The sequence below is a fragment of the Salmo salar genome, chromosome 04, assembly GCF_965601325.2.
Source record: "Salmo salar chromosome 04, fSalSal1, whole genome shotgun sequence".
NCBI classification, from domain to species: Eukaryota; Metazoa; Chordata; class Actinopteri; order Salmoniformes; family Salmonidae; genus Salmo; species Salmo salar.
Window position 1 is genome coordinate 74,674,926 of NC_138294.1, and position 13,770 is coordinate 74,688,695.

Below are 13,770 nucleotides of genomic sequence, written 5' to 3' on the forward strand. Positions count from 1 at the left end.
TGGCTTGAATAGAGTTGTTATGTACACATGCTCCTGTTGAACATGAACTAATATGGGGCTTCCCATTTGCATTGTTTTTGTCATTTTTGCTACTTTTTAGACAGAACGCATAGTCCTCTTATAGAAAGTGTTGTATTTCATTTGAATGACGTTGATTTGAGGGGTAGTTTATGTTTTTGTTGCAGGTTAACGGGACCTTAGTAACACATTCAAACCATGTAGAAGTCGTCAAGCTAATAAAATGTAAGTTCCAGTGGCAGTTTTATATCCAATTATTCGTAGACATGAAAAATCACAGGCTCTTCAAGAGACTTACTTTCTTAAAGCCAACCTGTAGTAGGCTATATGCACTCATAATGCATTGTAAGTCTTGTCATAAGGATGTATAATGTCTTATCATCTCATGAGTCTGACCATACTGTATAATAAGCTAGCCATTGTGAGTGAAAAGTTTTCAGTCAATTTAAATTGAAAGTTGGCTACATAGAGAGACATTACATGAAGATATATTTTTTATAATAAGAATTAAAACTCATACAAGTAATAGAGCTGTGACCCCTATTGTCTCTATGTGTCAGCGGGCTCCTATGTGGCCCTCACAGTGCTGGGGAGGCCCCCGGGGCTGGCCCAGATCTCGCTGTCGGAGGGCGAGGGGGGAGACCTGTCCTCTTTCCTCTCCTCGCCCCACTCTCCTGGACCAACGGGGGGAACAGGGGAGCGCTGCGTCACCTCCTCCACCAGCCCCCAGGACCACATCACCTCCCCGCTGCCCATCTGGGTACGACAGATGGCCAATTGGTTCTCTGTCTGCAACTGAAATGGCATCCTATTTACTATATAGTATACCACTCTATAGAATAAGTAGTGTACTCTATAGGATAAGTAGTGTACTCTATAGGGAGTGGGGTGCCATTTCAGACACTCTCTTTTTAAATACAGTACCAGCCAAAAGTTTGGACACACCTACTCATTCCAGGGTCTTTCTTTATTTTTACTATTATCTACATTGCAGAAAAATAGTGAAGACATCAAAACTATGAAATAACACATATGGAATCATGTAGTAACCAAAAAAGTGTTAAACAAATCAAAATATATTTAATATTTGAGATTCTTCAAAGTAGCCACCCTTTGCCTTGATGACATCTTTCCACACTCGTTCCATTCTCTCAACCAGCTTCATGAGGTAGTCACCTGGAATGCATTTCAGTTAACAGGTGTGCCTTGTTAAAAGTTCATTTGTGGAATTTATTAACTTAATGCATTTGAGCCAATCAGTTGTGTTGTGACAAGGTAGGGGTGGTATACAGAAGATGGCCCTATTTGGTAAAAGACTATGGCCATATTATGTCAAGAACAGTGAAGACATAAGCAAAGATAAATGACAGTCCATCATTACTTTAAGTCAATCCAGAAAAGGTAAAGAACTTCGAAAGTCTCTTCAAGTGCAGTCGCAAAAATCATCAAGTGCTATGATGAAACTGGCACTCATGAGGACCGCCACAAGAAAGGACGACCCAGCCTCAGAAATTGCAGCCCAAATAAATGCTTCACAGAGTTCAAGTAACAGACATATCTCAACATCAACTGTTTAGAGGAGACTGTGTGAATCAGGCCTTCATGGTTGAATTCCTGCAAAGAAACCACTACTAAAGGACACCAATAAGAAGAAGAGACTTGCTTGGGCCAAGAAACACGAGCAATGGACATTAGTGGAAATCTGTCCTTTGGTCTGATGATTCCAAATTTGAGATTTTTGGTTCCAACCGCTGTGTCTTTGTGAGATGCAGAGTAGGTGAACGGATGATCTCTGCATGTGTGGTTCCCACCGTGAAGCATGGAGGAGGAGGGTGATGTTGCTTTACTGGTGACACTGTCTGTGATTTATTTAGAAGGCACAGTTAACCAGCATAGCTACCACAGCATTCTGCAGCGACACGCCATCCCATCTGGTTTGCGCTTAGTGGGACTATAATTTGTTTTTCAACAGGACAACGACCCAACACACCTCCAGGCTGTGTAAGGTCTATTTAACCAAGAAGGAGAGTGATGAAGTGCTGCATCAAATGACCTGGCCTCCACAATCACCAGACCTGAACCCAATTGAAATGGTTTGGGATGAGTTGGACCTCAGAGTGAAGGAAAAGCAGCCAACAAGTGCTCAGCATATGTGGGAACTCCATTGAGACTGTTGGTTGAGAGAGTGCCAAGAGTGTGCAAAGCTGTCATCAAGGCAAGGGTGTCTACTTTGAAGTATCCCAAATACAAAATCTATTTTGATTTGTTTAACACTTTTTTGTTACTACATTATTCCGTATGTGTTATTTCATAGTTTTGATGTCTTCACTATTATTCTACAATGTAGAAAATAGTCAAATAAAGAAAAATCCTTGAATAACTAGGTGTGTACAAACTTTTGACTGGTACTGTATGTCTCTCTTTTTCTCTTGGTCCCTCTGTCTCCCTCTCTGTCCATATCTGTCCCTCTCTATCTTCTCTCTCTTTCTGTTTTTCCTGTCGCCCTTGCTCTCCTCTCTCTCCCGCTCTCTCTCCACAGTTCCACTTCCGTTCTTCACTCCCCCTTCTCCTTCCCACCTTAGTATCCACACTCACTCTGCCTCTTTCACTTTCTCTTACTCTTCTCACTAGTTTCCTCTATTTCCAGTTAAACCTATGCTAAAGCTGCCATTCTCCCTCTGCTGCACGTCAGTGAAGTCCCAAGCGAACACAGTTCTTATTATTCATTTTTGGGGTTGGTCCCTCAGGAGGAGAATAACGCCCTTCACAGCCAGAAGGTGGACATCTTACAGAAGATGCTGACCAAGGAGCAGGAGGATTTACAGGCAAGACACACACAAACACACACACACAAACACAGTGTCACCATACTCTGAATGTTTCTACATGAGGAGATGAGACAGTCATTCAGTCGAACTTTGTTTCTTTGATTTGAAAGAGTGAATGCAGGTTTTTCTATGCAGCTACATTCATAAATCATCTCAGACAGAGTAGGAGTGCTGATCTAGAATTAGGTCCTTGTACATGTGATCCTATTCATTACCAAAATGTACAACTAGATCAGCACTCCTACTCTTAGACGCTATATGAATACAGGCCCAGATGAAATTAAAATCATTCACACATTAAATTGTCATCAAATGCTCATCATTGAAGTGGATCACCCACGCTTTAGCTTAATGATGTCATTACACGTTTCTGCACATTAATTATGTTAATTTGCAGCATGCTTCAGTTCAATCGAGTACTGGCTTAACTGAATAACAACAAAGACAGACTACAATATGGAATTGTATTGAATAGTTTGAGGTAGGCCTCGTCTCAGAGGAATGCTCCTCAGAGCCAGATGGTGTAGACAGGTTGCTCTATGCTGGGCAGCTGGCATTGAACCCACCCCACTGGGAGAACGGGGATCCGATGACGGACCTTCAGTTAGTGGTGGTGGGGAGGTAGAAGATCGTTGGAAGACTGTTGCGGCAAAACAGCAAGTGGGAGACACAAGGTTTGCGTTGACATATATAGTGTGCTCCAAAAGTATTGGGACAGTGACACATTTTCTGTTGTTTTGGCTCTGGACTCCAGCACTTTGAAATGATACAATGACTATGAGGTCAAGCCTGAATGAATCGTGAATAAGGATGAGTGAGAAAGTTAGACACACGAATATCATATCCCCCCCAAAAATGCTAACCTCCCCTATTATTGTAATGGTGAGATGTTTGCATGTCTTGGGGCTATAGTATTTGTGCATCTGTAACTTGCTCACTCATAATTATTCACTATTCATTCAGGATTATCTGTAATAATGGTAGCCTCCATATTCATGTAGAAGTGTTTAGAAACATATTCTATTTTTATATATAATAAAAGTGACTCCAAAATGACACAATACATTATTTACCATTAATTTATATTGGGCAGAGAATAATCGGAAACTCAACCAAAACAAACAAATGCATCCAACAAATTTGTAGTCACAAGCTTGATGTAGTCATTGCGCGCTATGATTATAGGACCAAATACCTAACTATTTACCACTTTAATACACATATAAGTGAATCTGTCACAGTACTTTTGGTCCCCTAAAATGGGGGAACTATGAACAAACAGTGCTGTAATTTCTAAACGGTTCACTCAATATGGATGAAAATACCCTCAAATTAAAGCTGACAGTCTGCACTTTAACCTCATAGTCATTGTATCATTTCAAATCCAAAGTGCTGGAGGGCAGAGCCAAAACAACAACATGTGTGACTGTCCCAATACCTTTGGAGTGCACTGTAAATACTCCCCTAGATTCATTCCCATTGGTTGAAAAAAAGGAAAGTGATAATAGCACGTTAGCCCATAGGTTAATCAGCAACATGGGTGGAATTACCTTAGTGTTCAATGCTCATAGACTGAAGTTAATAGGTGAATGCTTGCTAACAGTATAGGAGGAGAGACGTGACGCTAAGCTAATGAGGTAACATTATCAAATCAATTCAAATCAAATGTATTTATAAAACCCTTTTTACATCAGCAGATGTTACAAAGTGCTTATACAGAAACCCAGCCTAAAACCCCAAACAGCAAGCAATGCGGATGTAGAAGCAGGAACCTAGGGAGAAAACTAGAGAGGAACAAGGCTCTGAGGGGTGGCCAGTCCTCTTTTGGCTGTACCCTGTAAATATCTGCTATGCTGATGAGTGAGATAGGAAGCGATGTGAATTATATGAGTTTACTAGATGAATGAAAAGTGACAATCCATTCAGACCAGCCTTACTGACTGATCTTTCGTAAACTACATTTCCTAGCAGCATTCATAGCAGTGGCATCATTCCAATTTAGCGTGGAATACTCACTGAGTTTCCTGGAAAGCATTGAATGAAGGCAAAGTTCATTCATTCTCATTAGTGTGTTTGTGTTTAAGTCCCCTGTGGGGCCTCTATTGATGCCTGCTTTGTCTCTCTGGGGAGTGTGAGCGCCTGCCTCCCATTTCAATGCTAAACAGGTTAGCTGTCAAAACTTTAAAGTAGCTTTTAGTGGTGTAGCTAGAGTCTTGTGGGTCGTGTTTATTAGGACACACCGTAACAAGACGTTTTGCAACAGAATGTGAGATGAGAGTTGCTTATTGGACGACTTTGGGTAGTACCTCCCCAGAACTCAAGCAGGTTTCTTCTGTTTTGCGACGAATGAACACGGCCCTGTTGCAGTGGTGGGTGGGTGAGGGAGGAATGGAAGGAGGGATGGGAAAAATAAACAAGTTCTTCCACAATCCTCAAGTCTTTCGTGAGCCATTTCTTCTCTTCCTCTGGGTCGTGTTCCTCAGGCACTAAATGGAAGAAAATGAACTGAACAGGGAGAGGCAACCAAAACATTAAGAAATGTTTGTTTTTGTTTTCTGTTACAAAACGTTTTGCTACCATGTGCCCTAATGAATACGACCCCGTACCATCGAAGCCAATCATTCTTACCACTAAACAGATACTCTACCATGGTAACCACTCAAACACTGACTACATCTCACCCTCCTCTTAGTTTCACTTCCTCCTATGACTGACCATGAAATAGAACTAGGACCATGCCAACTAGACACATACGCAGACTCGTACACAAACACACGTGCACACACACACCTCCCTCCCAGCCTCCCTCCTGTGTCCTCTCCTAAAATGTGCGCTGTGTCTTGTGTGTCACATTATGTCATCTCATGTCCAGGCTATGAAGGAGGTGTACAGCAGGAACCCCACAGCGAAACTACTGAAGGACATCCAGGAGGCCAAGAAACACATTCCTCTGCTGCAGAGCCAGCTCAGCAAGGCCACACTCACACCTCAGGTATACACACACATACGTATGTATAGCAGGGTTTCCCAAACTCAGTCCTCGGGACCCCATGGGGTGCACATTTTGTTTTCTTGCCATAGCACAGCTGATTCAAATGATCTACTAATCATCAAGCTTAGGAGCACACACAAACACTCTCTCATAGACACACACAGTCTCTCCTGCTCTCACTGTTTCTCTCACTCTCTCTCATTGTCTCTCTCTCTCTCACTGTCTCTCTCTCACTCACTGTCTCGCTCACTCTCACTGTCTCACTGTGTCTCTCACTGTCTCACTGTCTCTCTATCTCTCTCACTCTCTCTAACTGTCTCTCTCTCTCACAGTGTCTCTGTCTGTCTCTTGTTTCTCACTGTCTTTCTCTCTCTCTCAATTCAATTCAGGTCAAGGGCTTTATTGGCATGGGACACACACTCTCAAAGGGACAGCCCAGTTACTGTCTGGCCTGTCACATATTTATAGTAGGCATGATTCTGTGTGTTTTCAGGATGGCTCCCTCTCCCCCATGGACGGTGAGGTGGAGGAGGGGGGCATTGAGGCAGCCGATGGAGAGCAGACCCCCTTCTCGCGGGGAGAAAGCGGCAGCGACGGGCCCTGGACCAATAACGCTGTGAGTCAACCCGGCCAACTAGCCTGTCTGTTATTATCACCACCAGACCGTCTTTCCATGACAGTTATGTGTGAACTGGCATTCTCAACAGAATACCACTGTACTGGAACCAGGGTTGGGGTGTTTTCCATTTCAATTCAGTCAAATCAGGAAGAAACTGAAATTCCAATTTCTATTTTCCTCAATGCTTTTGTTTGAGAAAATTGGAATGGAAAGTGTGGAATCAATACCACAATGCCCATTCAAAATCATGTAATATGTGACTGGTGAGTGGGTCTTTCTATGTCAGGTGTCTCCCAGTCCCCTCCCTGAGAATCCGTGCCAAAGAGAGACGCCCTGCCACAGCCCAAAGACCACTCCCCGAGAGAGCCTCAACTCCTGCCCCTCCCCTGACACAGAGGACACGGCGGACCTGGTGAGACTCACACACACACACTGTATGTTTGTTGTTTGCAATAGCCCAGTGAGTGAGTGTGTGTGTGCATGTGAGTCCCATCATTGCACTAACATCTTGTCTCTGTGTGTGTGTGTTCATGTGAATCAGAACTGTAACTTCCAGTCCAGTGTGGGCAGCCCCTTCTCCCGTCTCAACCCCCAGATAATCGGAGCAGAGGACGACTACTTTGACACAGAGCAGGAACAGGTACTGCAGGACTACTGCAAGACAACTGTCTGTCTGTCTGTCTGTCTGTCTGTCTGTCTGTCTGTCTGTCTGTCTGATTGGCTGACTGGGTATCTCTATACTCTCTCTCTCTATTTCTCTCCTGTCTGTTTCTGTCTTATTTTCTCAATGTCTCTCTCTTACTCAACTTTGCCTTTCTGTCGATCTCTCTCTCTCAGATCAACGGTCAGTGTAGTTGTTTTCAGAGTATAGAGCTGCTCAAGTCTCGGCCTGCTCACTTGGCCGCCTTCCTCCATCACGTGGTCTCTCAGTTTGACCCTGCACCTCTGGTAAGTCAACCACACACAGACACACACCAAAACAAATTGCCTGCCTAACAAACACATACTCTTACACTCATTCACACCATTCATAAAGTACATCCATTGTGGCTACTGCTTGAGCTCTAGGCATGCAACATTACGGTAACTGTCCCAAAATTCACAAGTTTTCCAGAAATGTGGGCACATTTTGCAGCCCCTAATGAACGCTGATATATTCTAATTAGGGTACAGCAGTTACTCTTTAGCACTTTGGTGGTTTGACCCCAGAATGCTTTGGTCAGTAGTTTAGACCTAACTGCCTGTGATTCTCTACCAGCTGTGCTACCTTTACGCTGACCTGTACAAGCAGACCAACTCCAAAGAGACCAGACGGATCTTCATGGATTTCCATACTTTCTTTATGGACCGAGCAGCAGTAAGACACACACTTGTGCACACATTTTATGTACAAGCACACATGCATTCACACACACACATATGCGCAAGTTCAGGGGCACACACACACACACACACACAAAGAAGACTCAGCTAAAGTATTTTAAATGGGATTTGACAGGGGCGCACACGTGTATTGAAAATATAGGTGACACCAGTGTGTGTGTCTGTCTCTGGGGCATCTTGTGAGTGTGTCTGGACAGTTCCATCACAAGTGGTTCTTCTCCTGGAAGAAGTCTGTCTTTTGGGTTTTACTCTCCTTTCAGATAATTAGGATCATTTTAAATGTACTCTTTATCTGGTGCGGTGGGTGAAGGAGAGGAAAGGGTATTGTTGTGGTTGTATTACACTCTTTATCTGGTGCGGTGGGTGAAGGAGAGGAAAGGGTATTGTTGTGGTTGTATTGCACTCTTTATCTGGTGCGGTGGGTGAAGGAGAGGAAAGGGTATTGTTGTGGTTGTATTGCACTCTTTATCTGGTGCGGTGGGTGAAGGAGAGGAAAGGGTATTGTTGTGGTTGTATTACACTCTTTATCTGGTGCGGTGGGTGAAGGAGAGGAAAGGGTATTGTTGTGGTTGTATTACACTCTTTATCTGGTGCGGTGGGTGAAGGAGAGGAAAGGGTATTGTTGTGGTTGTATTACACTCTTTATCTGGTGCGGTGGGTGAAGGAGAGGAAAGGGTATTGTTGTGGTTGTATTACACTCTTTATCTGGTGCGGTGGGTGAAGGAGAGGAAAGGGTATTGTTGTGGTTGTATTACACTCTTTATCTGGTGCGGTGGGTGAAGGAGAGGAAAGGGTATTGTTGTGGTTGTATTACACTCTTTATCTGGTGCGGTGGGTGAAGGAGAGGAAAGGGTATTGTTGTGGTTGTATTACACTCTTTATCTGGTGCGGTGGGTGAAGGAGAGGAAAGGGTATTGTTGTGGTTGTATTACACTCTTTATCTGGTGCGGTGGGTGAAGGAGAGGAAAGGGTATTGTTGTGGTTGTATTACACTCTTTATCTGGTGCGGTGGGTGAAGGAGAGGAAAGGGTATTGTTGTGGTTGTATTGCAGAAGGTCTCTCTTCTAGCTTTTTTTTAGCTGAGAACTCTTTTTTTCCACTTGCAGAATCTGAAAGTAGCTGTGCCTGAGTCTATGGCCTCTGAACTAGGTGAGTTATTACTTACTCCTCTCATGTGTTGTATTAGTTTAGCAACAGTTTTAGCAATGCAGTAGTGTATTGTCTAGTGTAATTGATTAGAATGTTTCCAAAAAAGGGAGACTGCTTCAAACTGAGTGCGTGTGTGTGCATGTTGGCAAACATGCTGTTGTGTGTTCCCAGAGCGGCGGAGACCTGAGCTGATCCCAGAGGAAGTGCACAGACCTTACATACAGCTGCTACAGGACACACTGCTACCAGACATCCAGAGGAACCTAGAGGACTTCAGGTCAGACACACACACACACACATTCAGACAGAAACACTCATACGTACACAGACACACTCGCACGGTCTCACACACATACCATACACGCACACCACAAACACACACGTGCACAAACTCACACTTCTCAAAGATGATGTGCACATAATGATGCTTTGATGTTGTATTTCCTCATGGATTAATCATACACGTGCGTGTGTGTGTATCTGTCTGTGTCTGTGTATGTGGATCTGTCTGTGTGTGTGTCTGCCTGTGCCTGTGCATCTGTGTGTGTGTGTGTGTGTGTGTGTGTGCGTGTGTGTGCGTGTGTCTGTGTGTGTGTCTGCCTGTGTCTGTGCATCCATGTGTGTGTGTGTGTGTGTGTGTGTGTGTGTGTGTGTGTGTGTGTGTGTGTGTGTGTGTGTGTGTGTGTGTGTGTGTGTGTGTGTGTGTGTGTGTGTGTGTGCGTGTGTCTGTCTGTGCGTCTGTGAGTGTGTGTGTGCGTGTGTCTGTGTGTGTGTCTGCCTGTGCCTGTGCATCCATGTGTGTGTGTGTGTGTGTGTGTGTGTGTGTGTGTGTGTGCGTGAGTGTGTGTGCGTATGTGTGTGCGTATGTGTGTGCGTATGTGTGTGCGTATGTCTGCCTGTGTCTGTGAGTGTGTGTGTGCGTGTGTCTGTGTGTGTGTCTGCCTGTGCCTGTGCATCTGTGTGTGTGCGTGTGTGTGCGTGTGTCTGTGTGTGTGTCTGCCTGTGTCTGTGCATCCATGTGTGTGTGTGTGTGTGTGTCTGTGCGTCTGTGTCTGTGTGTGTGAGTGTGTGCGTATGTCTGCCTGTGTGTGTGTGGTGTGTGTGGTGTGTGTGTGTGTGTGTGGTGTGTGTGTGTGTGGGTGTGTGGGGTGTGGTGTGGTGTGAGTGTGTCTACAGGCAGAAGCGCAGCATGGGTCTGACCCTGGCAGAAGGGGAGCTGGCTAAGCTGGACACAGAGAGGGTGAGAGACCGCGTGTCGCTGGAGAGAGAACGCTCCTGTGCCGAACACATCATCTCCAAGATAGAGGACGTTCTGTAAGTCCCTGCAATACATGCACACTAGGGTTGGGCGATATTACGATAACATCGTGTATCGACGATGATTGACAGCGATCGTCGATGGTGATGAGAGAGTGATGTGACAGACAATGGTTTAGCCTATTTGAACTTGACTGGTACTGCGCAGGAAAAAACGGAGTGTCTCAGCACACAACAGCACACAAGTGACATTCCCAGCAATTTGCCCATTCTTTGTTATAGCCTATTTCAATAAATATGTTATATACAGAACGCAAGAGGGGAATGTAGGCCAGACAGAGTGGAGAATTGCACCAAAGCAGTGCAAAAATGCATTAGGCAATAACCAGGATGGGCAACCCCCCGCCCCAGAAGTAAAAAAACATATATTTTTAGGAACTGTGTGGGTCTCAACTTACTGTTGTGAGTTAGAATAGTGGAATACACAAGGTGCAATTTGGCTGTGCATCAGCAATTCTTCTCTTGTTACGTCAGTCACTTATAGTCAAGTCAATTAGCCCATGTCAGCAATTGTTTTTTAGATTCCTAAGCTAGTTTTGCGGCGTTATCATGGTTGAATTTCCGGCTGGGGAGCCCCCATTGTATTTTATTAGTCAGTAAAACAGATCATTTTCATCTCTGCCCCATGGCAAAATTAGTAGAGTTTCACGAAATGTGTTATAAAACTGCGAAATCTTCTCTCTGCCACTATGGCAAAGTGTGTAGAATTGCATAAACTTAACTCTAAAATGTAAAAATGTTCTCTCCGCTGTCAAGAGGGGGGGCCACTAAAATGTGTGTGGGAGGGGGGGGTGAGTTCAGATCAAAGTTGCCCATCCCTGGACACTCCACTATCTTTTGTCTAGCTTTTAAAAAAAACTTTGCCTATATTCCCTTTCATCTCCATTCGATTGGCTACGAATAAGACTGAAGGCTACGCTTCATTATTTTATGCAGGGCTTTCTCCATATCAAACAATGAATGTTACAGAGTTACATCTCATTATTTGAATAGCCTAAAAACCACCACATGACCAAAAGTATATGGACACCTGCTTGTCGAACATCTCATTCCAAAATTATGGGCATTAATATGGAGTTGGACCCCCCTTTGCTGCTATAACAGCCTCCTCTCTTCTGGGAAGGCTTTCCACAAGTAGTTGGAACATTGCTGCAGGGACTTGCTTCCATTCAGCCACAAGAGCATTAGTGATGTTTGGAGATAAGGCCTGGCTCGCAGTCGGCGTTCCAATTCATCCAAAAGGTATTCGATGGGGTTGAGCTCAGGGCTCTGAGCAGGCCAGTCAAGTTCTTCCACACCAATCACGACAAACCATTTCTGTATGGACCTCGATTTGTGCATGGGGGCATTGTCATGCTGAAACAGTAAAGGGTCTTCCCCAAACTGTTGCCACAAAGTTGGAAGCACAGAATCATCTAGAATGTGATTGTATTCTGTAGCGTTAAGATTTCCCTTCACTTTAGCTAAGGGGCCTAGCCTGATCCATGAAAAGCAGGCCCAGACCATTATTACTCCTCCACCAAACTTTAGAGTTGGCCCTATGCATTCGAGCATCCGCCAAACACAGATTCCGTCAGACTGCCAGATGGTAAAGCGTGATTCATCTCGCCAGAGAACGCTTTTCCACTGCTCCAGGGTCCAATGGTGGCGAGCTTTACACCATTCCAGCCAAAGCTTGGCATTGCGCATGGTGATCTTAGGCTTGTGTGCGGCAGCTCGGCCATGGAAGCCCATTTCATGAAGCTCCGACAAGCAGTTCTTGTGCTGATGTTGCTTCCAGAGACAGTTTGGAACTCGGTAGTGAGTTTTGCAACCGAGGACAGACAATTTTTGTGCGCTACGCGCTTCAGCACTCGGTGGTCCCGTTCTGGGAGCTTGTGTGGCCTACCACTTCACAGCTGAGCCGTTGTTGCTCCTAGATGTTTTCACTTCACAAAAACATGTCTTACAGTTTTTTTATTTTTGATTTAACCTTTATTTAACTAGGCAAGTCAGTTAAGAACAAATTCTTGTTTTCAATGACTGCCTAGGAACAGTGGGTTAACTGCCTTTTTCACGGGCAGAACGACAGATTTTGACCTTGTCAGCTCGGGGATTCAATCTTGCAACCTTCCGGTTACTAGTCCAATGCTCTAACCACTAGGCTTGACCGGGGCAGCGCTAGCAGAGAAGAAATTAGACAAACTTACTTGTTGGAAAGGTGGCATCCTATGACAGTGCCACATTGAAAGTCACTGAGCTTTTCAGGACGGGCCATTCTACTGCCAATGTTTGTCTATGGAGGTTGCATGGCTGTGTGCTCGATTTTATACACCTGTCAGAAATGTGTGACTGAAATAGCCGAATCTACTAATTTGAAGGGGTGTACACATACTTTTGGCCATGTAGTGTAGCAAGAGAACTAATAATAAGAGAGAACAAACAATATCAATAGCCTGTAGAAAAATTCTAATGACAAGTTTCATCAGGTTTAAGGTTATTATGAAAGAAATTATCCATGCGGGACGGGAAAATTATAGTATTATTTTAAGAGGCAAATAAAACAATTATTATCCAGTTCTGAAGACGGTAAACTGCTTCTATCCAGCCCATGATGTAGTCCTATAACCTAGCTCACTATGTAAGACAGCCTGTTCCTCATCAGACTGTCACTGCTCCATCATGTGTGCTGCCGCATCAGACACACACACACAAGCCAGCATCATCAAGATTATTGAGTGACAACATGACACGAGTCAGGTCTCTGTTTTCCACTTCGAGATAAACAGGAGGCAAGTGTAGTGCACGATGCACGTTCTTTCTCTCTCGTTCTCTCTCTAGCACACACACACATTCTTTGTCACTCACGTACACACACATGCCATCAATCACAGGAAGATGATGTTATCAGTGCCATAAGGATTATCTAGTCTGGTAATGTTATAAGTTGTAGGTTAGAGGTGAAAGGAGTGTTGGGTCGTTCAACCTCAGAAAGCACAAGAAAGAGGATTTCAACACCCAACAACACTGTTTCTGTAACAGATACAAATAACTTTTCTAAAACATGATTTTGTTGAAATATAATTTGGTCTCTGAGAAATTAAGCTAATCGATTGCACCCAAATTGGCAATTTTAATTTACAGGATTCAGATATTATTCAATAAGTATAATGAGGAAGAAATTAGGAAGCCCCAAAAAATTGGCAAAACGCCACCACTGATTTTTGGGGGATATCCTGATAAATGAAATACATAATACAAAAATAAAAACAACTTTGTTTCAACTTGGGAACTGACTTGCTGCGCAGCCTGCTCAACTTGGGTGCCAGTGAGTTTTACACAGGAGGGGGAGAGAAAGAGTAGCAATACAGACTCGTGCTAGTTAGACAAATGTATAGATTTCATAGGTTATCTGTCATCGCATCTGGTAGTGCCTGTCTTGACTGCATCAAATCGATGTAAAGATGCTAGCTAAGATATCCAGC

General features: G+C 44.1%; 1 protein-coding gene across 4 annotated transcripts in view; it reads left to right on the plus strand.

Annotated features, from left to right (window-relative positions):
* arhgef12b (Rho guanine nucleotide exchange factor (GEF) 12b) overlaps positions 1-13,770 on the plus strand; it is a 109,754-nt gene that overhangs the window by 65,362 nt on the left and 30,622 nt on the right. For 3 of the 4 annotated variants that reach the window (XM_014197790.3, XM_082974716.1, XM_082974717.1), the window contains 12 exons: positions 186-243; positions 579-778; positions 2,766-2,843; positions 5,719-5,838; positions 6,332-6,454; positions 6,744-6,869; positions 6,999-7,097; positions 7,295-7,405; positions 7,716-7,814; positions 8,947-8,989; positions 9,161-9,266; positions 10,166-10,303. In XM_014197790.3, the coding sequence (XP_014053265.3) occupies positions 186-243; positions 579-778; positions 2,766-2,843; positions 5,719-5,838; positions 6,332-6,454; positions 6,744-6,869; positions 6,999-7,097; positions 7,295-7,405; positions 7,716-7,814; positions 8,947-8,989; positions 9,161-9,266; positions 10,166-10,303 (1,301 nt within the window). The remainder of the gene's footprint in view (positions 1-185; positions 244-578; positions 779-2,765; positions 2,844-5,718; positions 5,839-6,331; positions 6,455-6,743; positions 6,870-6,998; positions 7,098-7,294; positions 7,406-7,715; positions 7,815-8,946; positions 8,990-9,160; positions 9,267-10,165; positions 10,304-13,770) is intronic. The other variant, XM_082974715.1, reaches the window with a different exon arrangement.